Below are 25,242 nucleotides of genomic sequence, written 5' to 3'. Positions count from 1 at the left end.
GTTCTTCACAGACCCTCCTTCCCTTCCCTGATCCAGGACAGCAGAGTAGTTGCTATTCGCCACAGATATAACAGAGCACTCGGAACCAGTGTTCTGATTGGACTGTTCACTGCTCTATTAGCTGACAGGGTTGAGCAGGGCGGGATTTTCCCAGTACAAGTCGGGGAGGGGGATAACGCTCGAGCTCCTGGCTTGTTTGCTATTGGGTGGCCATCTTGGAAGGAAGGAAGGAAGGAAGGAGCGTGCTTTAACCCAAAAGCGACAGACAGAGGGCTGAGGAATGAAGCTGTCAGAGAGCATTCAGGTTTTCAGGCTCGTAAGACAACTGTTTTAACTCCGTTCTGTCGAAAAGAGCCGTTTCAGTGAATAACTGTCGTTATTTGTGTTAGAAAGGGGTCGTGGTGGGATAGTCCGGGCCTTGTGGGGTGATTTTGTTTTCTTTTCAGGACAGAAAATATCCGAAATGTGATTCAGAACGCGAGAGAGAGAGAGAGAGAGAGAGAGAGAATACATCACCGTAGTGCTAGTTCTGTTAGCCTATTCTGAGACTTCAGCTCTCTAAACTTTCTAATGGCTGGATACCGAGACTGGAGGATAACATTTTCACCTCTGGGACAGGGTCTGTAGCCTGGACGGTATTCCAGTGTGAAGTTTTTGCTAAGTTTGTGCTGACAGCGCGCTTCATGAGCTCAGTACAGTCCTGGTGTAAACAGGGTCAGACACCAAGAGTCGCTTTATTTCAGCCGGTCGCTTTTACGTTTAGGTCTTTTCAGCGATACCATGTCAACAAAAACAGCACTACCATCTGTAAACGAGCGGAAAACCGAGAATGTAAGTATCCGGTTTATTTCTCAGACACCCAGGTGACGTTACTGTGTGTCTTTGTTGCTTTGGAATGCTGCTAGCTGTACAGTAACACTGCCTGGATGTGAAACATGTCTATGGTCCTTTTCTCTGCCACACAAAGCTGGAACTTTTAATTTAATCCACTCACCAAAGCGTTCACCGAGTGCTCAGGTCGTGGTTATCCATTATTCTTTCAGATAGTCTCTAAAATGGTGCACTAACTAGTGAATAAGTCATTGCTGTGTGTGTGTTTTTTGTTCCTGTTTTGCCACAGTGCAGCAGTAAAAGATTGAGCTCTTTTGTAGGTTGACAGATGGACCCCCAGCATGATCTCTCTCTCACACACACACACACACACACACACACACAGAATCTGCAGCATCAGGAAGGAGGAGTGGACTTTTTTAATCTACCTAATGTGTCCAGCATACTGTATGTTTAAACAGTGTGCACCATTTTTATGGCCCGTCTCTATATACAGAGGTATACGTGGTCACTGCTGAGATGTACTGCGCATTGGTGTGAGGTAAGGGTAGGAGGGGGGGTTAGTCAGCTGTCTGCTTGGTGAGTCACGACTACCGTACGAACTGCAGGTGAATGCTTCATGCTGCGGTTTCTCGACCCATTCATCTCCAGCCTTGTGTAGGTATCGAAAATGTCGCAGCACAAACACTGTTTCTTATGTCACGTGTGCGTCACAGGCTTGCGGGTGTGATGCGACGTGCAGGTGATTTGACCATCACTGACTGCAGCTTGTCATTGGGATCAAATTGCCTTCGAGTCATTCAGAACCACTGCGTTTTCTACCCGAAGAGCATATATTGCTCGTGTGTGATTTTACAATAAGAGAAATGCCCTGCACATAGAGACATGTGCTCAAAGGAGTTTCTGTAATTCGCATCCGTGTACGTCAATGCGAGTGATATGAAGAACATCATTATGCGTGGATCGTATATGAGGAAACCCCAGACAAGCATTATTAAAATATCCACTAGGTTTTCCGCATAAGTCAGGGGTGTTAGGATCCAGTCCTGAAACACCACAACACTGTACATAGCATTTGAAGTTTATCTAAACTAAAAAAAAAAAAAAAGGCATCGTGAGCTGGATTAGATTTATTCGAGAAAAGGAAACCCAGCTTTTTGGTGGAGTCTGACATTACAGACAGAGATAAACATAATAATGGGAGGTGTTGGTCAGCTTTGGTGTTAAAGGGCTGATGACACGAACATGACTCTATGCAATTTCTTAAATAAACTATACAACATGGCAAACATGTTAGATTTCTGTTATAATTACGTGAAAAGAAGCTGTTGTTACGCGAATATCCAACTTTTAATTGCGCAGCGCAAGAAAACTGGGTCCGTGGCTCGCGGCCATGCTGTGACGTCAGCGGAAGAACACGCTACGGTTCACTGGCTGTTCTACTCTGGTTCTACTCAATGGAAATGGCGCATGAAAACGTCGGTGAACTCTCTAGTGCTAGCTCTTCCTCTTCTGGGAGTCTAGAATTGTGTTGATCTCTTCCGAATAGAATCTATGATAGCCTACCCTCTTTACCCTTTGCCTCTCATTGCTAGGCGGCAGTTACATGAAAGCTGCAAGCTTTCACAAGCAAATACATGACTGATATCACGCCGACTTTATGATTACATTTATGATTATCATGTAGAATCTATAGCTCTACGTACCTTTATCTTATGTCGTTTCACAACACATGTTCTGACAGGAGGACTGTCTTTGGATCCGGCATAGCTACTAGTAGACCCCCTCTGGAATACTGGCAGTGTTGCCAGATTGGGAGGTTGCCAGATACTGCTGACGTTTTCCAGCCCAAAATATGTTCAAAACCCACCAAAATGCACTTGAAACCGCCCAACTGGGCGGGAAACCTCCCAATCTGGCAACACTGTGTAGGCACTGCTGATGGTAGTAACACACATTTGTGCTGAACTGAACACTCAAGAGATTCTTTTAAGCTGGGAAGGGTGTCAAAACAATCCAAATCGAAGTGTTCAGAGCACAGGACGGATGTTGGTGAGGGCTCCCACTTGTCACGAGTGCTCCTGACTTGCTTCACCCACTTCGCATGCAGCTCGGGATCTCTGGGAAACTTGAATAAACTTATAAACTTACCCCATCCTTGTGGGTTTTGGAGCAAAAGCCGGCAATACAACGCGAAGGCATAATAACTAATATATATATATATATATATATATATATATATATATATATATATAAATATAAAAGTACTAATAATGATAAACTGAACACCTGTCGCATCAACAACAAACTGGTAAGTTAGGAGGAAGGTTCTTTCGCTGACGTCATATAGCTCCTCCTCCTTCGTCTCCTGGGTGCTGCAGCCCCGTCAAATTTGCCCAAATAGCCGTGTTTTTTATCATAACTTGTAAAATAGGCGCCTTCGTGAATTAATATATGGATCATCGGGAATTACTTTTTATGTTATAAAACATCGCCAAAGATGTCAAAAACGTGTCATCAGCACTTTAATGCACCGACTCACGCCTCTTACACAGATTTCACCATTGATGTACCCTGTCTGATGATTATCACCAGAAGTGAGTATCGGTGAACCCCCGCTCAAAAGAGGTACGGAAATTTGATTCTGAAGCACTTGGTTTGCTAACACCAAAAAAAAAAATTTCTCAGTGACCCATCAGAGCAGTATATTAACGACCCACTTTTTAATCATCTTGTCCTAATTAATGTACCATTTTTCATATTGGTGTCTTGGCTTTGTTTTTATCCTTGCGTGTTAGCAGTTCATTCGTTATTTTAATATATTTCCTATTACTCAGCATTGCTTGCCGTTATGCTGTGATAGCGTCTCTCACGGGATTTAAAAAAAAAAAAAAAACTTTTTCATTCTTTCTTTTTAGATTAGACTGTACCACTAAAGCAGGGCGCAAAAGACAGTCAATTTGGTTTAGCTAAAACTACACAGTGCAAGGTCAGCTTTGTGTAGAGACACTCGTGTGTTAGTGTTTCACATATGACACACCAGTTTACTAAATTATTTTCTGAACAAGTTAATGAAACGGTTCACTCACTTCCAGTATGTGTTCTATTGCGTATGTCATCATGTTTGCAACGCTTAAAGAGAATAGCATGTTACAAATGTGTAATGTTATGTGATGGGTTTGCTTTTGCCTTAATGCCATAGTTAATTGAAGTAAATGTAAGTACTACATGTTTATCTGGGAAACAAATTGGCGTATTTAGCTTTCACTTATTCTTCTCCCCTGACATGAAGTGTGCAGGGAGATGTAGGAATGGAGTCCGTCTGTTTCAATCTGGACAAGTTTTCTCAAAAACTACATAAGCTACATCAATGAAACTTTGCGTGCTCATATTACTATTCATGATCTAAGTTGAGTTTGAAAATCTTTTACAAGAAATTATTTTTTTCAAAGTTATGGCTCTTGATTTTCATTATTGGACATTGAACAAGTGGACTCAATCTGGACAAGTTTTCTCAGAAACTACGTAAGCTATATCAATGAAAGTTTGCGTGCTCGTACTACTGAAAGAAAAGCTGGGTAGTGTTTTATGAAGGTGTCCTAGCACTTACGACATCATAAGTCAACATTAAAGCAATGGGCTTATGAGGGTGTAAGAGTTAAGAGGTCTTCATAAAACGCTCGTGGCGGGGGATAGTGATGACCACGTCGTCTTGTTCATATTTAGTACATGGTGTGCTGCTCTCCACCGGCTTCACGTACTGCTGGCAGATATTTACCTTTTTATTCAGCTCTAACAAGATCAGAATTTGTTCTGCACCAGTTCAATTCTCATCATCAGGACCTTGTAAAATTCACAGCAGTTTAAAATCTGAAATGCTTTCTCCAAGCTCGCTGGCAATAAGACTGATTCAGTGGCTTTATGCTCATCCCACTTTTGTCAGGTAAAACTTTGTGTGTCAAATGGATAATACCTAATCTCATCTCATCATCTCTAGCCGCTTTATCCTTCTACAGGGTCGCAGGCAAGCTGGAGCCTATCCCAGCTGACTACGGGCGAAAGGCGGGGTACACCCTGGACAAGTCGCCACAGGTCATCACAGGGCTGACACATAGACACAGACAACCATTCACACTCACATTCACACCTACGGTCAATTTAGAGTCACCAGTTAACCTAACCTGCATGTCTTTGGACTGTGGGGGAAACCGGAGCACCCGGAGGAAACCCACGCGGACACAGGGAGAACATGCAAACTCCACACAGAAAGGCCCTCGCCGGCCCCGGGGCTCGAACCCAGGACCTTCTTGCTGTGAGGCGACAGCGCTAACCACTACACCACCGTGCCGCCCTATAATCCCTAATATTATTTAAAAATCTAAACTATAACTGGTAATGTAGCACCAAAGCAAAATTTGTGCATCTATAAAACTGACACTATATATTGAATAGAGCTGCACAATATATACTTTTCTTGTTGTTATTGAAATGTATTCTGTAGTTTGATGGCACAGAAGACTGCATTATGCAAATGAGCACAAAAAAAAAATCAGGCAGGTTTTAATTGTCTCTTGACTTTCAGAATGTTTTGTCATAAACCTAACACAAATAACACTGTAATAAAGAGGAATATGATACAGTGTCATAAATTTTCAGTTTTTTTTTTATCCTGAGGCATATCACAGTTGCAATATGTACCATCAGCTCCAAAATCTCACACTGATGAAAAATCTAATGTTCAATTAGAGAGGAACAGGCAGACATTTTTCATTAAAAATAATTTAATAATTTTTATTACAATTATATATTTTTTGCTGCATGCTGCTTATTAGTATTATTAGATTTCTCTTAGATTTGTATACATGTATATTTTCCTTTAAAAAATATATATATTTATTTAGGGGTGGCACGGTGGTGTAGTAGTTAGTGCTGTCGTCTCACAGCAAGAAGGTCCGGGTTCGAGCCCCGTGGCCAGCGAGGGCCTTTCTGTGCGGAGTTTGCATATTCTCCCCGTGTCCGCGTGGGTTTCCTCCGGGTGCTCCGGTTTCCCCCACAGTCCAAAGACATGCAGGTTAGGTTAACTGGTGACTCTAAATTGACCGTAAGTGTGAATGTGAGTGTGAATGGTTGTCTGTGTCTATGTGTCAGCCCTGTGATGACCTGGCGACTTGTCCAGGGTGTACCCTGCCTTTCGCCCGTAGTCAGCTGGGATAGGCTCCAGCTTGCCTGCGACTCTGTAGAACAGGATAAAGTGGCTACAGATAATGAGATGAGATTATTTATTTAAAATCGTATCCTTAGCCTATTTTTTTTATTAAATGTGTCCTTGTCTTTGTTTGTTTTAGCACTATAAGAGCCAAATTTTGTTTTGGATAATGCTAATAAATATTATTTTTATTATTAATAAAAAAACTGTCACAATTATTGGCACCCGTGTGGGGGGGGAATGACCAAAATGTAATGGTAGTATGTTTCCCTTTATACTATTTTTAAGTTCACATGAGTGTTTAGGAACTCTTAAGCAGGCATTCACTGCTTCCTGTTATTAGGTTTAAAACTGAAGCTAAATACCCTTAGTAATTCATGAACATGGAGAAATTTAGAGAATACACAAAAGAAATGAGACAAAAGTATGTTTAACCTCATAACCCATGTAAGGGACCTTAGAATTAGATTTACTGACCAAGTATGTTAACATACACATGGAATTTGGTTCTAGCCATTGGTGACTCTCGAGCAATACAGACAATGTACACATTATTTAGAGACAATACATGATATACAAGCAGAGCGCTCTGTACTGAGGCTGCCATCTGCAGCACCATCTTGGACTATTATTTATTATTATTCCTTGGAACCTTCTTAGAAGAGGACACAAATTGTGGAAAATGCATTTTGCCCCCATGCACAATATAAAATATTGCTAGAGAGGCTATATAATATTTTTTCCCCCCACAAGATCACAGTTGGAGATTGGTAGCATTTTGCCATTTACTGCATTTAGCAGATACCTTTATCTAGTCTAACTTACAAAGACACATCCTCATGCCAGTTCACTAGGTCAGCGATTAAAGCCAGACAAAACCCAAAAACAAACACCGTTTGCTGATCACACCAAGTGCCCTGATGTGCCTTCCGCACTTTTCAATTAAAAATAAAACTTTTTATAGTAACAATTTATTGGTTTTAAAAGTTAGGATATTGCTGAAAATAGGCTTACGTGGATGCAACCATTTCCACTGAAACTGGATATGCGCCTGTGACATAACGGGATCACTAGTACACCGTTTACCTTCGTAACACAGAGCCATCAAATAAAGGCTTCTACGTAATTCTTAAAAAAAAATCCCTGGGTGCCACTGCGCTCTCTCTCTCTCTCTCTCTCTCTCTCTCTCTCTCTCTCTCTCTGTCTCATGTGTGTTTGCTCGCTCATTCACTGCTTCAGTGATTGGTCTTATTTTTACAGCCAAATGCTTGACACATGGGCATCTTTAGGGTTGTTAACAAAAATTTAGAAGCGATATATCCACTGGATCTCAGCCTCAGTAAATCATGTAGCGTGTAAGTGATGTCACAATCTTGGATTCTCTCGCATAATTTATACTCCGAGCATGATATTTGAACCTCAGCGAGAGTGAGATGGCAGCACCCAGGGATTGTTTTTCTTTAAAAATAAAACAGCTTCACACCGTATACAGATATTATCTGTTAGTATAAAGGAGTTTATTTTTGGATTTTGTTTGGGTTTAAGAATACCATAAGCCTTAAAACCCTGTTGGAGGTTAGTTACAGCATGAAAAGAAAAAACACAAAACAAGGTCTTTTTTTCCCCACCAAGTCTCTAAGACTACAGTTTGATGCTACTTCCATACCAACAAACTGTTTGAAAGGCAAGCCAGAAGAAATGTTTTTCTTTCATCTGACCGCAAACATTAGAGCCTGGAGTTCACTAGACACTACTGGAACTAGTGTCATATACCCCTTTTCCACCAAATCAGTTCCAGGGCTGGTTCGGAGCCAGTGCTGGTTCACAACTCGTTCAACTTGCGAGCCAGCTGAGAACCAGTTTGCTTTTCCATCGCTCGCGGTGCCACGTCATTATGTCGCTGTATACGTCAGTTACGTCGCTACGTTTGCTTAAACCTTGGCGCGAATATCGAAGCAAAAACAACACGGAAGAAGCAGCAGCAGCAACAACAATAATAATAATAATGGCTGACTTCTCGTTTGTACAGCTGCGGCTTCTCGCCGCTTAAAAATGGCGATCTTTCGCGGTCTTGTTATTGTTGTTGGTCTTAACAACTCCGCCCCCCGCTGATGTAAGCGGTTCTTTCCTCTGGCCCAGCAGAGAGTTGGTGCTAGCCTGGAACCGGTTTTTCTGGCCCCAGAGCCAGTTCTTTGTCAGTGGAAACAGAAAACCCGGTTCCAAACTAAGCACTGGCCCCGAACCAGCCCTGGAACTGCTTTGGTGGAAAAGGGGCAATAGTGTGCCATGACACCCCCCTCCAAACCAACTTTACTGTTGTGCAAATATTTCTGGAGCTGACTGTGGCATTGTACTTCACTTATTTTGTACATATCCTCCTGAGAACCAACTCATAGACTTGTGTCCTCTGTAGTTGACATTTGTTTTACGTCACACCCTCTTACTCTTTCAAGCTATTCACTTGAATCCTGGTGTCTTGTAAAGAGTACATCCTGGCTTTCCAGTGATGTATCATGTGACTAGGAGTGTTGCTGGGAAATTCCTAGTAAGGAAATCACAACATGAAAAATTGAGAGACACATTTTTGTCTTGGTTCCCAGGAGGTGTTGATCTAGTAGTTAAGCATGCATTTGAGAATTAGTTTGAGAAGTAGTTGAGAATTGAATGAACGAGAATTCATTCAGTTCTCGATTTGATTCATGATATTGAGTTTGCAATTTGATTTTCCCACAATATTTTTTTTTGGGAAAAAAAGTAAATTAAGAATTTTATTACCAAAAAAATGCAACGTTTATTTTCCTGTTCTTTATCAACTTTAAATATTCCTTTTGTTAAATAAAAAAACCCTTTTTCATTTTCTTAATGATCAGCAATACTATTTACCCACATTTGTAAACGTTGGAGTAAACTATAGTGGCCTATTAGCTAAAATATTCATTTATTAAAAATGAAAAACATAGGCCTTTTCTTGAACATTTTACTCCCTGCTATTTTCTTTTCTTTTAGCTTTTGGCAGTCTGTAGAAAGAGAGGTCAGATTTCTTATTAAATCTATTTGTACGGTCAGTTACACAGCAGCTCTTTCCCATTTCAGATTCGTTTGTGTGTTGTGGTGGCATTAGTGCTGTGTTATGTCCGCGTACAATGAAGTCTGTTTCATGTTACTGTGCTCTCTGCTCTCTAAACAATGCAATTACAACTAGGAAACACTAAGACTTACAATTACACAGCCTGATGATAATTGCGATTCCTTCTTTATTTTATCGATTTGAATCGTCATAAATTTGTATCATGGTTTATCGTTGCGCGATATATCATTACATGCCTGCTAGTAGTACGTAATTTCTGCATACATTTTTATTTGTATTTACTGTATACGTGTGTATAGACATTATCTGAATCTTACTAGGTAGCTTAACCAAACTTGGTTCCTTAACCCTTAATATAGATTATGATGATAATTTGTTGTTTTACTTTCACAGCACACATCTAATGGTCACAGTCGTATGGAGGGGGCCTCTCGGTCTGTAAGGTCAGGTGGCCGAAACCGTAATTCTGGTTCAGAAGACCAGAATCCTCATATTGGGAATTACCGGCTCCTGAAAACCATTGGAAAAGGCAACTTTGCCAAGGTCAAACTGGGTCGTCACATCCTCACTGGCAGAGAGGTGAGTGGTCAGTGGTGTCCTTCCTGTCGCATAGCTGTTTACTTCTACTGAAATGTTCCAGCTGTAGGTTAACAGATTAGACTCTGCATGCAGATTTTAGTTACACCCAAAAATACTTTTCAGCACATAGCCACATTTTCTATTCTTCATTTCACCGTAGTTTAATATTGGTGCTTTAGTAACTATAACTTTTATTGTAGACAAAAGCAGATTCAAGTGAATTAATTTTTAATTTTTCTAATCTAAGTGTGTGTGTGTGTGTGTGTGTGTGTGTGTGTGTGTGTGTGTGTGTAAAAAAAAAAAAGCTTTCCGTAGAATAAGTAAGAGTCCATGCTTTCCAATGCAAATGTTGTTATAAACATGTGAGAAATTAAATAAGGTCGTCATTTTTATTTTATTTATTTTTTCAACAGGTGGCAGTAAAAATTATTGATAGGACCCAACTGAATCCAACAAGCCTTCAAAAGGTGAGCTATATTATGGGTTAAAACTAGAAGTTTTATTTTGGACATGAGTGTAGCTTCTATTTCTTACATGTATTAAAATGGACATTTGGAGAAATGACTTATTTGATCTTGGAAAAACTTCGGGCATGCCTTGAATCACCAGGTTTGTATCCTTGTTCTCAAGGAAATGATGTCAGGAAGGGAGGTCACTGTAGACTCGGAAACATTGTTTTAGTCTGTGGGAAATGATGTCCATAGGGCTTTGATTTGGTACAGGCTAGAGTTTGTTTTATCATTTAGTCTGCATGTGAGGTCAGAAGCACGAGTTGGAATTTTTAGGGGTTTTCTAGGGTTTATTGTAGAACTTTTACAAGACCAGTATGGCCTTCACCACTGTGCTATGTAGTAAATAAAGGGCAACTTTTATGATGCCTTTTACACTGGTATAGGAATAATATGCAGGCCTGGTTATGGCAATTTGGGTAATGCCCCTACTGACGATGTAATAGTCCTGACATTGATTCACGGTTCATCTGAGGACTGCTTAAAGGAGCAAGCAGAATTTTTAGTTGCAATGCTAAACATTAACAGAATTTCCATCTCCGTGTTGGCAAAGTGTATCTAAACAGTCTGCAGAAAATCTGCATTATGCTTCTTGTCTCTTGGCTCATACTGGTGCTCGCATCTAAGAGGGGGTGGAGCAATGGCAGATGGACAAATAGTTAGCAGATAGGAGTGAAGTGAGACCGAGGGCCAGCAGGATGATTTTTCAAGAGTAGATAAGGAGAGCCGCAGAAGGGCCAGTGTTGTGGGTGGTGAGATTCAGAAGAGACCCATGAGCATAGATGAAGTTAAAAAAAAAAAAAAGCTGGAGAGGAATGGAGGAGAAACTACTTTCCTTCACTCTGACACAGGCATTTAGAGACCCTGTCTCTATTATTAGCTGGGCACAGAAGCGCACTGCAGTTACCATTAGATTTTCCACAACACTACTGTTTTGGATTCTGCGTATATTCTGCCTCAACTGCCTTCTGGTACTGGGCCAACAGAGAAAAGCTCTGACTCATAAAAATAAATAGACAGACACTGTCCTCCACAATTATTGGCACCCTGGTAAATATGAGGAAAAATCCACCTTTTGGTGAAGTAGCTTCAGCTCACACTGAGAAAAATCCAACCTTTAATTGAAATAAATCTTATTCAGAGAAAAACAAATCCCTCAAGTAATAATTATTTAAAACAAAAACACACATGCCACTGTTATCCCCCCTGAAAATTATCATGAGCACAATGTAACTGAGGCATGTTTCCCATTTCAGTTGTACATTTTTGTGTTGACGAGTGTGTAGGAAATGTCAAGCTGTAATCCATGACTTCCTGATTTAACTGGGGAGCAAATATGAGGTGACACAGAGGCCCTTAGTCATCCATCAACATGGAAAAGATAAGAAAACACACAAACCAAATGAGGGAGAACTGTGTTGACCTTCATAAGTCAGGGAATGGTTATAAAAAAGCTACTCGTCTGAAAATGTCCATTTCTACTGTTAGGGAAATAAAAAAAAAAAGTGGACACCAGGATCACTGTTGGTGAATTACAAGAAAAAGTAAAATCTTGGTTTCCAAGTCTCCAAAACCACCATCAGACACCACCTCCATGCCAATGGATGATTTGGAAGGTATGAAAGAAAAGGCTTTTTTTTTTTTTCCTGTCAGTTAACTACAAATGTAAACGCTTAAAATTTGTGAAACGCTACTCCAACTTTGACTGGAACCATGTTCTATGGTCTGATGTAACAAAAATGGAGCTTTTTGGCAATAAACACTCAAGGTGGATTTGGTGTAAAAAAAAAAAAAAGGATGGCTATAATGAAAAGAACCTGATCCCAGCTGTAAAATATGGTGGAAGTTCTGTGACGTTTTGGGGCTGTTTTTCCTCCAAAGGCCCTGGAAACCTTGTTAGGGTCCATGGCATCATGAACTCCATGAAATACCAGGACATTTTAAATCAAAATCTGTCCGTCTCTGCTCAGAAACTAAAACTGGGTCTTCATTGAATCTTCCAGCAGGACAATGATCCTAGGCATATGTCCAAATCAACACACAAATGGTTCGCTGAGCACAGACTTCTGCCATGGCCATCTCAGTCCCCTGAGCTAAAACCCCATTGAAAACCTGTGGGGTGAGCTGAAGAGGAGAGCGCACAAGAGAGAACCGAGGACTCTGGATGATCTGGAGAGATTGTCTAAAGAAGAATGGTCTCCGATGCCCTGCTCTGTATCTTCAACCTTATAAAATGTTATAGGAGCAGACTCGGTGCTGTTTTACTGGCAAAGGGAGGCTGTACAAAGTATTAAATGCAGGGGTGCCAAGAATAGTGGTACATGTGTGTTTTGTTGAAAATAATCATTTCTTGATGAGGGGTTTGTTTTATTTCTGAATAAATGTTTCAAGGCTGGATTTTTTTTCTCATTTATTTTAGTGTGAAATGAAACTAGTTAAAAAAAGATGGATTTTTTTTTCTAACCCTTTTTAGTAATCTTTACTAGGGGTGCCAATAATCGTGGAAGATGGTGAATATATGAGTGCTTCATCACCATATTGTGAAATCATCCAAGTAACCCTGCTCGCCTCATATTTTTATATTTCTCAAATTTGCTCTGATGCATTGCCAGTGCAGCGCTTCTGTAATCCTCTCCCGTCTTTTCCATCTCTGCTTTACCCTGCTTCCTCCCGTTCCCCTTGATTATTACTCTAGCAGTGTCCTTGCTTTCAGGAGTTTTATATTATGCTGCAGAGCTCATATTTGTCTGTATGAATGTGTGAGAATTTTGTTGTCACTAAATGGTTGTGTAATTGCGTGTGGGTGTGCATCTTGCACTTGTCCCCTGACTGAAGTGAGTTTTCGCGCTGCAGTGCTCTTTAGCAGTCATGTAGACGTTACAAGAAAGGGAGGGCAAAGATGGATTGACAGACATGGCTTTTAAGAGCAAAGAATACATGGTATATGATCAGATAATATTTAAATGCTTTTCAGAGCACGAGAAAACCACAATGGTGATCCCTCTGTAGGATCTATTAGCTTGGAGATAAAATCCTGCCATTGTAAATAATAATAATAATAATTTTTCATTGATGTTAGCAGTTTAAAATCATATCTGGTACCTGTGTTAATTTTTAATAAGAGGAGCTCTGGACCATTCTGTACTGTACTCTTGATACGCTGTGCGTTTTTGTCTTTCGTTTTATTTGCACTGTTTTGGTTTCTTGCAGGTTCATAGCAAGCTGGGATTTTTTTTTTTTAATTTAATGAAGCAGTGAGTCTTGGCATCATGCTGATATGGATAGGCCTGTAGAAACATTGCCTTGCATTTAGTCAGTTCAAGGAATGTATTGGAAGGAGGAGGAGGAGGATGATGATGATGATTATTAAATAATAATAGTAGTAATAATAATAATAATAATCCTGAACAGGATAAAGCAGCTAGAGATAATGAGATGAGATGAGATAATCCTCGTTACCTTCTTGTATAGTTGTCTCCCAGTTTGACTTCTATTGGTTAAAAAAAGTTTGCAGAATATGGCATTGTAAAAATGTATTTTCGGGTAAATCTGACCAGTGTCCCCCCCCCGAACCCAGTGACCTTGTTGCCATTTCCATATCATTCTACCCCACACCACTCTGCCCTGCTGTCTTTAACAGCCACTCCTGTAGTCCCCAGATGGAGTCGTGGAGGCACATTGTATGTATTCATCTGGTAGATGCTTCATTCAGATCGAAGGTCAGGTTCAGTCAGTGGTGTTCATGAGGTCAAATGCGCGCGCACACACGTTACAGACTTTCTTTCCAAGGTGCCGGCTTTCAATGTTGAAAAAAACAAACAACAAAAGGACAAAAAAAGATTAATTGGAACTCAAAACAGCCAAAAGACAAACAAGAGTCATAGAATTATTCAAGAAATGAGCAACGAAGCGCATTCAGAAACTGCTAACAGAAATTCAGTTTTGAAACCGCTAGCTGTTTATTCTGCATGCGTAACTCAACTACATTACAAATGTAATGTAGCTGACTACGGGCGAAAGGCGGGGTACACCCTGGATACCGGAAGCGGATACCGGAGCGTTTCAGCGCGTGCATGTGCGCGCGTCCTCACCGACTCTCCACGTCTCTGCAACAACCGACATCACGACTCCCGAGCGGTCCGGTCCGAAAGGAAAGAGAATGCTGGCAACTTGAGCAATTCGTCTTGTTGGGAAACGAGCCTTGTCGACGTCAGCGTGCCTGCGTGGTTATGCATGGTGCTGAAGAGTGTGTGTCCACGCCAGAGTGTGTTTATTGCTCCAGTCTACTGTCCAGGAGTGTACAACCAGTACAGCATGGTGTTGTGTTTCACCTGTGTGTGGTACAGCTGTATCATCACAGGTGTGCTTGGGTTTGAATGGAGCTGACATGGTTGAGCGCTTTGATGGCAGCACAACAAGCGTTCTCTGGTTAATTTTTATTTTTACGGCTGAATCTTATATCTGTTGTTGGGAAACTGCACTGTAGAGATATTAGAAATGGTAGCTACCTATTCAAGACGTTTTTTAGCAGGAATTGGTGCTAATTTATCTGATATCAAGCTAAACTCTGCCTTATGGTGTAATTTATGCAACATTGGAATATCTCGAGTAAAGCCTACATGTCGAGGCTATAGAGCTGGTTAACATAAACATCTATTACAAACTTCTTGTCAAGCTGGAGAGCTGCATTTGAAATCATTATCGTCATCAAATGGAATTTCTTCGTCATCTTTGGCTTTTAAAAACTTTTTGAAGATTTGAACTCCGTAAATTTGAATTCTACTTCATTGAATATTCCAGATAGCACCTTTGTGAATAATAACATTCCAATCATCACCTCTTCAAATCGCCTGGACAAGGAATCTGATTACGATGTAAGGCCAAGGAATTTAACTACAATATCATGTAAACAAACTGCTTTTGATTCCAAATCCAACGCGTTAAAGTTTTGTTTAGCAAACTGTCGATCTGTAAGGAATAAGACAACTAATATTGTGGATTATATCACTCAAGATTGCAAACCTGACATCTTCGCAATTACCGAAACTTGGTTGGGACGATGCCGTACGAGTGGAATTATGCCCCGATGGTTACAAATTATTCGATCATCCACGCAAACATCGTCGTGGAGGTGGAACGGGCTTATTATGTAGAAACTCGTTCCATGTAACTAAAGTGGACGCTGGTTCTAAAACCTCGTACGAATTTTCAGAGTTTGTCATCAATTCCTCACCAGCAAATAAGCTTAGACTTGTCATTATTTATCGTCCTCCCTACTCAAGTGAACACAAAGTTGGCTTAAGTGTATTCTTTACTGAATTTTTTAACTACGTGGAATCGCTGCTTCTCTGCAAAGAACCACTTGTCATTTGTGGAGACTTTAATATACACGTGGACTGCAAAGACGATGGTGACTCAGTAGCTTTTAGTGACTTACTTGAGTCTGTCGGTCTGCGTCAACATGTCGAGCAAGCAGCATATCTAAATGGACATACGCTTGATCTTATAATTACACGTTTCTCAGATTCTATTATTGATAACAAACCTCACATCGACCACTTCATATCTGACCACGCCTGTGTAAACTGCGATTTCCAAGTTTTAAAACCAATGGCTCCAATACGTAAAATAACATACAGGAAGCTGAAATCTGTAAAATCTGATGCCCTCAAAAGTGAGCTAGCTGCTACTGAGTTATGCACCAACAATCAGGACGTGAGTATTTATTTACCACCTAAGGAACTTGACATTGTTGTTCAAATGTATGATACAACTCTCACTAATTTAATTGATCATCATGCACCTCTAAAGACCAAAACTCTGAAAACAAGACCCTCTGCGCCTTAGTATAGCTCAGAAATTCATCTCATCTCATTATCTGTAGTCGCTTTATCCTGTTCTACAGGGTCGCAGGCAAGCTGGAGCCTATCCCAGCTGACTACGGGCGAAAGGCGGGGTACACCCTGGACAAGTCGCCAGGTCATCACAGGGCTGACACATAGACACAGGCAACCATTCACATTCACACCTACGGTCAATTTAGAGTCACCAGTTAACCTAACCTAACCTGCATGTCTTTGGACTGTGGGGGAAACCGGAGGAAACCCACGCGGACACGGGGAGAACATGCAAACTCCACACAGAAAGGCCCTCGCCAGCCACGGGGCTCGAACCCAGGACCTTCTTGCTGTGAGGCGACAGCGCTAACCACTACACCACCGTGCCACCCTAGCTCAGAAATTGACGCTGCAAAATGTCTTCGCAGAAAAATGGAAAAGGTGTGGCGTAGAAGTAAATCAACAGAGGATCTTCAACGTTTTAAAGACCAGAGAAATCACGTGTCTTATATCATCAGTGAGGCTAAAAGAACATACTACTCTGACTTCATTTCAGATAACAGTGAAAATCAAGCAAAGTTGTTTAGATCTGCTAACTCCTAAAGACGAACTTTGCTTTCCCAACTATCCTGATAAAGACGTACTTTGTAATGAAGTAGGTGAGTTTTTCGTACGTAAAATCACTAAAATTCGCCAGGAAATTGATGCTATAGCCCTTAGTATGGAATTATCTGACCCAGTGCCTGAAGAGCAGCGTCTACCAACTAGCAGTACAACATTGGAATCTTTTGAGCGTTTAAGTGAGGAAGATATTCAAACTCTTGTTTCGTCTTCATCTAAGAAACACTGCGCATTAGATCCTATGCCTTCTTCGTTAGTTATTGACTGTTTGGATCTGCTGTTACCTGTTATTACAAAGATTATCAACTCGTCCTTAACCAATGGTCATTTTCCACAAGACTGGAAAGAAGCACTTGTTAAGCCACTACTAAAGAAAACTGGACTCACTGCTGCTTTTCATAATCTACGTCCTATCAGTAATCTGAAGTTTATCTCGAAACTGACTGAGCGAGCTGTCTACAATCAAACTTGTGATCATCTTAATGCAAATGACTTGCTCCCTAAATTGCAGTCAGCATATAGACAACACTTCTTAAAAATCCAGAATGATATCCTATTAAGTATGAACCGACAGCATGTAGCATTGTTAGTCCTCTTGGATTTGAGTGCTGCATTCGACACAGTGGATCACAGTGTACTACTGAAATGAATGGAAACATCATTTGGCGTATCTGGAAAAGCGCTTGATTGGTTCATATCATATTTCTCAGGAAGGTTTCAACGAGTGACTTTGGAAGGCGGTCTTTCGAAGGAATTCAAGTTATCATGTGGACTGCCACAAGGTTCATGTTTGGGGCCATTGCTCTTCACCTTGTACTCAAGCAAACTCTTTAACATTATTGAGAAGTACCTACCTTCTATACATGCGTATGCAGACGATACACAACTATATCTGTCATTTAAGCCAGGATGTACCACCAGTGAGGAAGAGTCTATTATTGCCATGGAAAGTTGTGTAAATGCGATTCGTGCATGGATGATCACTGATGAGATGAAAATAAATGACACTAAGACTGAATTTCTGATAGTTGGTACCAAACAGCAATTGAATAAAGTTCACATCGACAAATTGTCTGTAGGAGATTCTGTTATAAGACCAGCCACTGAGGCAAGAAACTTAGGAGTTATATTTGATGAAAATATGACATTGTCACAACATATCAGCAACACTTGTAAAATGGCTTTCTACTCCATTCACAACATTAGAAGAATCAGAAAATATCTCTGTCAAAGCAACACGAACTCTTGTCCATGCTGTTGTAATGGGAAGACTTGACTACTGTAATAGTTTATGGATTACCAGCAAAATCGATCTGTAAACTACGAGTACAAAATGCTGCGGCAAGATTAATTTCCAACACGCCCAAGTATAACCACATAACTCCTGTTTCACGGTCATTGCACTGGCTACCAGTAAAGGAAAGGGTCCATTTCAAGATCCTTGTGCTGACGTTTAAAGCTATTCATGGTCTTGCTCCAGAGTACGGTATATCAATTGTCTCATATCAGTGCAGCGTCCTAGCTGTTATTCTCTTCACAGAAATAACAAACTACTTCTGAAGCCATTCAGTGCTAAGACATAGCCCATGTTTACATTAGACCGTATCAGCGGATCATCAGATTAAGGTTTTTAAAACGATTAGTGTGCACACAGCAACACCAATACACGATTTGCGTGCACACAGCAATACCAATACACGGATACGCTCGGCTCCGCAGGCATCCTGCGCTCCAAATCACTCCGCCCTGAACAGCGAGTGCCCTCTGGAGGGTGCGCACTCCGGCTCTGCGCAGCTCACAGAGCACGCGAGTGAAGTGAACAAGCAGTGATTCGGGACTGAGCCGCTGTGTGTGTGATCCCAGCGCAGGTCACTTACCACTTGCAAGTGGAAGGATGGCAAGCCTAAAGACAATCATAACTACACAATGGGCAGTATTTGCATCAGTATTTGCAGTATTTTCATACTTTTATACTCTTTAATGAAAGGTGATACAAGGCGGAAGTCCACGCCGTTTTTCAGCAGTCGCGTCACATGACCAACGCCAGCGAATCAGGAAGGTGGATGTCACAGTGACGTTGTCCAATGAGACGCCAGCTAGAGCTCAGCACAGCGTATCCGCGTATTCTGAATGTTTACACAGCACCGGAGCTGACACGATCTGGATTGAATACGTGGACGCTGGCGGATTCCCGTTTCCCGGCATTTCCAGGCGGTTTAATGTAAACGGACAGTGCATCCGCGAAGAAAACGAGACAGATACGGTCTAATGTAAACGTAGCCTTATAAAACTCTGGGTGATGGGGCCTTTGCTGCAGCCTCCCCGTCTCTCTTCAATGCACTGCCTCGCCATATTAGAGAAGAGAACAATTACAACAGATTTAAGACTTTAGTAAAGACATTTTTATTTAGAGTTGCTTATGAACATTGAGTATTTATATTTTATGTATACAGTTTTCATATTAGAGAAGAGAATAATTATAACATTTTAGATTTAGGAAAGACATTTTATTCAGAATTGCTTATGAACACTAAGTAATTATATTTTCTATAATCCATTATCAATCTTTGAATTATTTTCATTCACATATTCATATATAGTTGTATTATTGAATTTTAAATTTGTAAATATTTTAAAGTTAGCAATTTATTGTAATTTATTTATTTGGAATTTGTAAGGTGCATTTGATCATATATACATGATATATGCGTGGTATAAATAATAAAGATTAAATATGACGTGACTGAAAGCAGCGTCATGCCTCATTATAATGACTATCTATTTTAATCTTAGAAATAAAAAAGCCATATAATAAACTGTTTATTAACCTCGCTTGCTCAGTCTTTACGGGAAAATATCAGACCTCGGTCTTTTTGTACGGACCCTGTCAAGACTTTGGTCTGATATTTTCCCATAAAGACCTTGCGCTCGGTTAATAAGTAGTTAATAGTCCAACTTTTTCCATATTAACTGTATATAGCCTTAATGAATACACTTGGCCTGATTTATATACTATGACAACAATGACTGCTAGGCCATCCTTAAAAAAAAAATCCGTTTCCTGTCCACTGGGTGAGCAAAAAAATTTTCAGTCGGGAGGGAGGGATTTTTTTTTTTTTATGAATGGATAAGAAATTGCAATGCTGTTTGCTTTTTCTTTCAGTACTTTATTACAAAAGCAGACACATTTAATAAAATGACCGTTTAATCAACTGAAACTTGTACAAAAACTTTGTTAGCATTTTAAATGCTGACTGCAACATTTGCAAAACTTTTACAAAGGTACTTAAAATGTCCGACACACGGACTTTTTGTAGTTCTAAATCGAGCGTTAGGCCTAGTTCGGATGAAATTACACTATTAAAATGATCACTGAATGATTTGTTTTTCTGAATCTTTACTATTTTGTTGTTTGCTAGAATACCATTTTGCGATTTCACACTTAAGCAAATGTTTGAAAACTCCGGATCTTCCTTCATGGTGGCTGCCATTTTTTTGTGCCGCATGGCGCATGCGCAGAGCTGATTCAATTCTATATTCTGCGCAGAATGCGTAAATATCAAGTTCCATTTTAGATTTACGAACCCGAAAAAAATGTCGAAAAACCGGCGTTAAAAAAAAAAAAATTCAACCGCACAAACGGCACTCACCCGGCCGGTGGACCGGAAACAGAACATTTTTTAATAATGGCCCTAGTAGTAGTAGTAGTGATTTTATTATAAACTTGCACTGTAGCTTAGCAAATGTAACTTGTACATTTAGTCATGAATGTTGTTGTCCTTCCTTTCTTTGGGTGATTTTAGCTTTTGCATTTTTTTTTTTAAAACTGCAGGTTTATAACAGTTTTATTGTATGAAGACCTTTACTTGCATACTTGCTTAAAACAAACGTTTCTGTGTCCCTTTTTGTCTCTTCCATGAGATTCAAAGCTGATTACTAGTGAAATGAATGCAAATGTAAAAACTCCTTTTGCTTTGTAAATTGCATTTCTGTTCATGCTTGGATGAGCTTTGTTCTGTTCTGAGGTTAGTGAACAGCACTGCTTGTCCAGGAAGGATAAGACGTGTGAACTGTCTCAGAAGTGTCTCTTAACACTTGCTCAGTGTCTTTAGCACTCTATCCAAGCTAAAGCTGTTGAAATAATGTCTGTGGCTTGTGTGCCTTTCTGGATGTCTTGTTTCATATCATGTTTGTTGTGTGTTTTTTAAATCCATCAGCTCTTCAGGGAAGTTAGAATAATGAAGATTTTAAACCACCCAAATATTGGTAAGTTGAAAAGAAAACTCGTCAGTAAATGGTGTGTGCACATTTCCTACTCCAGTCTGCCTTACAGTACAATGTCTTTCAGGTTTAGGATCCTCTGAGTTTCTCCTCTGCATTTGTTCTGATTTTTACACTCGCACACAAGATAATGAGTCACTGGTGCAGACGTATCTTCAAGTAAACACCAGAAAGAAGCTCTGTGTTTTCATTCTGTCGGTTTAGGCTGACTGCTTTAAATGCTTTTTTTTTTTTTTTTTCCTGATGTCCTGAATCTGTGTGAGAGAGTGCAACATGTTGCCTTGGAGACATTTCTTTACTGGTGCTCTGTCTACTGCAGAGTGTAACAGGCATAACGATGGAAGGACAATGAAGCACTTGTCTAACCATTTATAAAATTGCAAGCTCTACCACATACCTAATGGTCTTAAACAAGATGAATTCACATGTTGTCAAGGTACAGAGTGCGAACACATTCTTCCAAACACAATACATATTGTGATACAGGAGTTGTTATTTGCACTTCTTCTAAAAGGATTAAAATCGGGCTAGACAAGGAATCATTTTCATATTGGTGAAATATCGCAATAAAAACATTTTAATGCAATTTAGGGACAACACAAGTTCATTACTTGATATTACTTTGTAAACATTTTTTATTTTTGTTTCAAATCATTCAGCACTAAATGATAACTCGTACAAAAACAAATGTTGACTGCATAGTATTTTGCTCAACAAAATAAGGGAAATGAAGCATCATCGAAGGAAATAGCGAGTCGGCACCAACGTCTATAAATCTAGAATTGCATGACCTTATATGCATACCCCAGGACAGGACAGCCACAGAGTTCCTGGGACTGAGAACAAATGAAAAATAATGATTTGATTACATTTAGGGCTGTGCGATATATCGAATATACTCGATATATCACCGAAAATTCTGTGTGCGATACATAAAATTATTATATCGTAACTATCGAGTATTTTATGGTCATCTTCCCACTTGCGTTCGTTTCATGTTTGTTTAAAATATTTTCCGGTGGTTTTCTCCCTGTCCCTCAGGCAGTAACGTGAGAGGCTGCCTAAGGGTAAAGAAAACAATAACGTCACGCACTCGCCAACCAATCCCGGGCGACATCTCGGTGCTGAAAGGAACTTCCGGGAAGATTTTCTAGTTTCGGTTGTGTTGCCAGATTGGGCGGTTTTAAGTGCGTTTTGGCGGGTTTTGAACATATTTTGGGCTGGAAAACGTCAGCAGTATCTGGCAACACTGCAAGATTTCCTGGTTCCAGTTTACAGCGCTGACTCAGTTCATGCAATTGCTGGTGTTGCATAGGCTACCATGTAAGCTCTGTCAATTTCAGCGACAAATTAAAAATGGAAGCGGACGAATTGGTTCCTAAAAGAACTAGTAAGGGGTCAGTCATCTGGCATTTTTTTTGGATATCGCGAGGAGGACGTAGAACAGCAAATGCCAGTTTGTAAAGTGTGCAAAAAAAAAACCTGTCATCACGAAAGGCAGCAGCCGGAATTATACACATCTGAGATGCAGAGCCAGAAAACATTCAGTTCAAAAGTGTGCAAAGAGAAAAATTATGTTTTGCAGATCTCTCTCTTCTCTCCCTTAATCTCTCTCTCTATTGTGAATATTCCAGTGGTTCTCAGTAGTCAGGTTAATAGCTTGGAGATCTATTTTTTAAAATAATTTAATGAATGAGCACTTTTCTTATTTAGGCTAAATGTCTTTCTCAGTGTTGAGTTTGCACTTTATTGGTTTGAGCTCTGAGCAGCTCTGTATTGTATTGCCCCTTTGTTGCAATTTTCAAGATTGTTTTTGCAGTTTGTGCCACATCTTTGTTGAATAAAAATAGTCTTATTTCAATTCAATTGTGATTAATCACGAACATGACAATTTAAAATGTGTTGTTGAAAACCACCTGTAAAGTTAACCAAGAATGTTATTTAATCTGCAGGGATTGTAGTGAAAACAGTAAAGACTAAAAGTTAGATTTCATGGGATCCTTTAGAGGAGATTTAAATATATCGAGATATGTATCGTGAAATGGAGAAAATGTATCGGGATATTCATTTTTTCCCATATCGCACAGCCCTAATTACATTTATTTAAAGTGTTCCTTTAGAGATGTCTTATCTGGAGTACGTATTTCAGAGAGAAAATATTTTATTTGTAAAGTAATTCAATTGAGATTTTTGGTAGAGCAAAGTTAAACAGTTTCACCTATTATTTGAGTAGAATATTTTAATTGTCGAATGTTTTTTCTCATTTTTTGATTGAGTGCATGTCGGTGGAAAAGCAAAACAAAGCTGTTGGTGAAATGTTCCTGTTCTAATTTATTTACATTGTTCTTTCTTTGTTTTAAAAAAAAAAAGAGAGCTGTAAAACAAAACAAAGGAAAACATTGTAAATGGAAAATTGTGTGAGAAGAAATCAGTTTTTGGATGTTAAAACTAGGCCTAGGCAATGTGATTAATTTATCACTTTTTTTTTTTTTACAATTTTTGGATGTATTGCAGATATTGGAATATTTCTGTCTGTCTGTTTATCTATCTATCTATCTATCAAGCTATCTAAGCTATCTAACTTTTTTGTTTTTGTTGTTAAAACATTGCAAATTGGAATCAATGAATCTGAATGCCTTTTTCCCCTCTATTTTTTCCTGTTTCTATTGAAATTAAGAGATTTAATATCCCAACTTTAAACCTGCATTATTCAGTCATTGATCTGTTCAGGATCATGCTGTCAGTTTAAACACTGGAAGATTATTTACTCCAAATGAGTAAAATGTAAGTTTTAATTTGTCTTTTGTCTACTCGTTCCCTGCAGTAAAGCTGTTTGAGGTGATTGAGACCGAGAGGAATCTTTATCTTGTGATGGAGTATGCCAGTGGAGGTGAGCATACTGTATGGGTATCTGTTTCAGACCTGACCTCTTTTCTCTTATTTGTGCTGTCTTGTAATAGATTTTAGATTTGTCTTTGTTCTCATGGGTTTCATTGCTTTGATTTCTGTGTGCAGGTGAAGTTTTTGACTACCTTGTTACTCATGGCAGGATGAAGGAGAAAGAAGCCAGGGCTAAATTTCGACAGGTGCAGTGTTCTGAACATCTGTTTTATGTTCATATTCTCACATACAGTTTGAACATATAGCCCCAAATCAGGAAAAAAGTTGGGATGGTATGTTGAAATTGAAAATAAACTAAAAACAATGATTTGTAAGTAATCTTTGACATGTATTGCATTCAAAACTATACAACAGCACATTATTTGATGTTTTACCTCATTTAAAATTTTTTTTTTCAAAATAAACACTTGATTCTTGCAACACATTTAAAAAAAAAAAAAAAGTTGGGACAGTAAAGCATTTACCACTTTATAATGTTGCAGTTCCTTCTCACAACACTCAAAAGATGCTTAGGGACCAAAGACACCAATGCCGCTTTTCCACTACAAACGCGGCTGAGTCGGGCTGAGCCGTGCCGTGCTGAGTCGGGCTGAGCGGGGCTGTTGGAGTTGCATTTCGACTACAACCGCGCTGAACCGTGCTGGCTGGAAGTGGGTGGACACATTGGGTGGAGTTAGCGAAAGTGGGTGGACGTCAGGTGATGTCGTTAAGCAGCGCAAAAAGTGACATCAGTGAGCTTTTAAGCGGTAGTCTCACGACCCGGATAGTAAACAATAAACATGGAGGACATGGAGTCGTTAGTGTTGCTGGTCTTGGTGCTGTGGCTTGTTGTCACCGACAACGCCAACAGATACTGGCAAGAGCGTATAGATGAGGGGAGGCGCATAAGGCTTCAGAAATTCTCGTAATTCTTCTCCTTCCGGGTTTGCGGTGTTTACAGATCCCAGCGCGCTCGCGGGGCGTGTGTGGGCATGTGAGGACACGCCTCCTCACCAATCAGTGCACAGGGGAGTGTCTGCTCACGCCCCCAGCCTCACTCGGCACGGCTTGGCTCGCTTCAGCCCCACTCCAAAACCGTGCGAGTTTTAGGGGCTAAGCAGGGCTGAAACGAGCTGAGTCGTGCTGGTTTTTGGTAGTCGAAACACGAGCCGTGTCGGGCTGAAGTGAGCTGAAGTGAGCTGAAAAAGGGTAGTGGAAAAGGGCCACAAGTGATGAAGCATTTCAGGTGTTTTGTCCCATTCTTCCTGTAAACTGGTCCTAAGGTGTGCAGCAGTACAGAGTCATTGTCATTTTACATTTCAAAATTTGCCACACATTCTCTCTTGGGGACAGTGGGGACGGATACCTTTTCCTTCCGCAGCCTGCCTTTGTAATGTGTGCAGAATGTGG

The 25,242-nt window shown here is 40.1% G+C and overlaps 1 protein-coding gene across 5 annotated transcripts in view; it reads left to right on the top strand.

Annotated features, from left to right (window-relative positions):
* Positions 1-175: 175 nt before the first annotated feature.
* Positions 176-25,242, top strand: part of mark3a (MAP/microtubule affinity-regulating kinase 3a) — a 61,926-nt gene continuing 36,859 nt past the window's right edge. For 2 of the 5 annotated variants that reach the window (XM_060925836.1, XM_060925835.1), the window contains exons 1-6: positions 178-831; positions 9,519-9,704; positions 10,118-10,171; positions 20,889-20,937; positions 23,777-23,842; positions 23,968-24,038. In XM_060925836.1, coding sequence (XP_060781819.1) covers positions 781-831; positions 9,519-9,704; positions 10,118-10,171; positions 20,889-20,937; positions 23,777-23,842; positions 23,968-24,038 — 477 coding nt within the window. In that variant the 5' untranslated portion in view covers positions 178-780. Of the gene's footprint in view, positions 832-9,518; positions 9,705-10,117; positions 10,172-12,216; positions 12,543-20,888; positions 20,938-23,776; positions 23,843-23,967; positions 24,039-25,242 lie in introns of those variants that run through there. The other 3 variants (XM_060925837.1, XM_060925839.1, XM_060925838.1) reach the window with 3 other exon arrangements.

This window comes from Neoarius graeffei, chromosome 7, assembly GCF_027579695.1.
Source record: "Neoarius graeffei isolate fNeoGra1 chromosome 7, fNeoGra1.pri, whole genome shotgun sequence".
Classification (NCBI taxonomy): Eukaryota; Metazoa; Chordata; class Actinopteri; order Siluriformes; family Ariidae; genus Neoarius; species Neoarius graeffei.
Note: the sequence above shows the minus strand (reverse complement) of the source record. Positions and strands in the feature narration are given on the sequence as shown.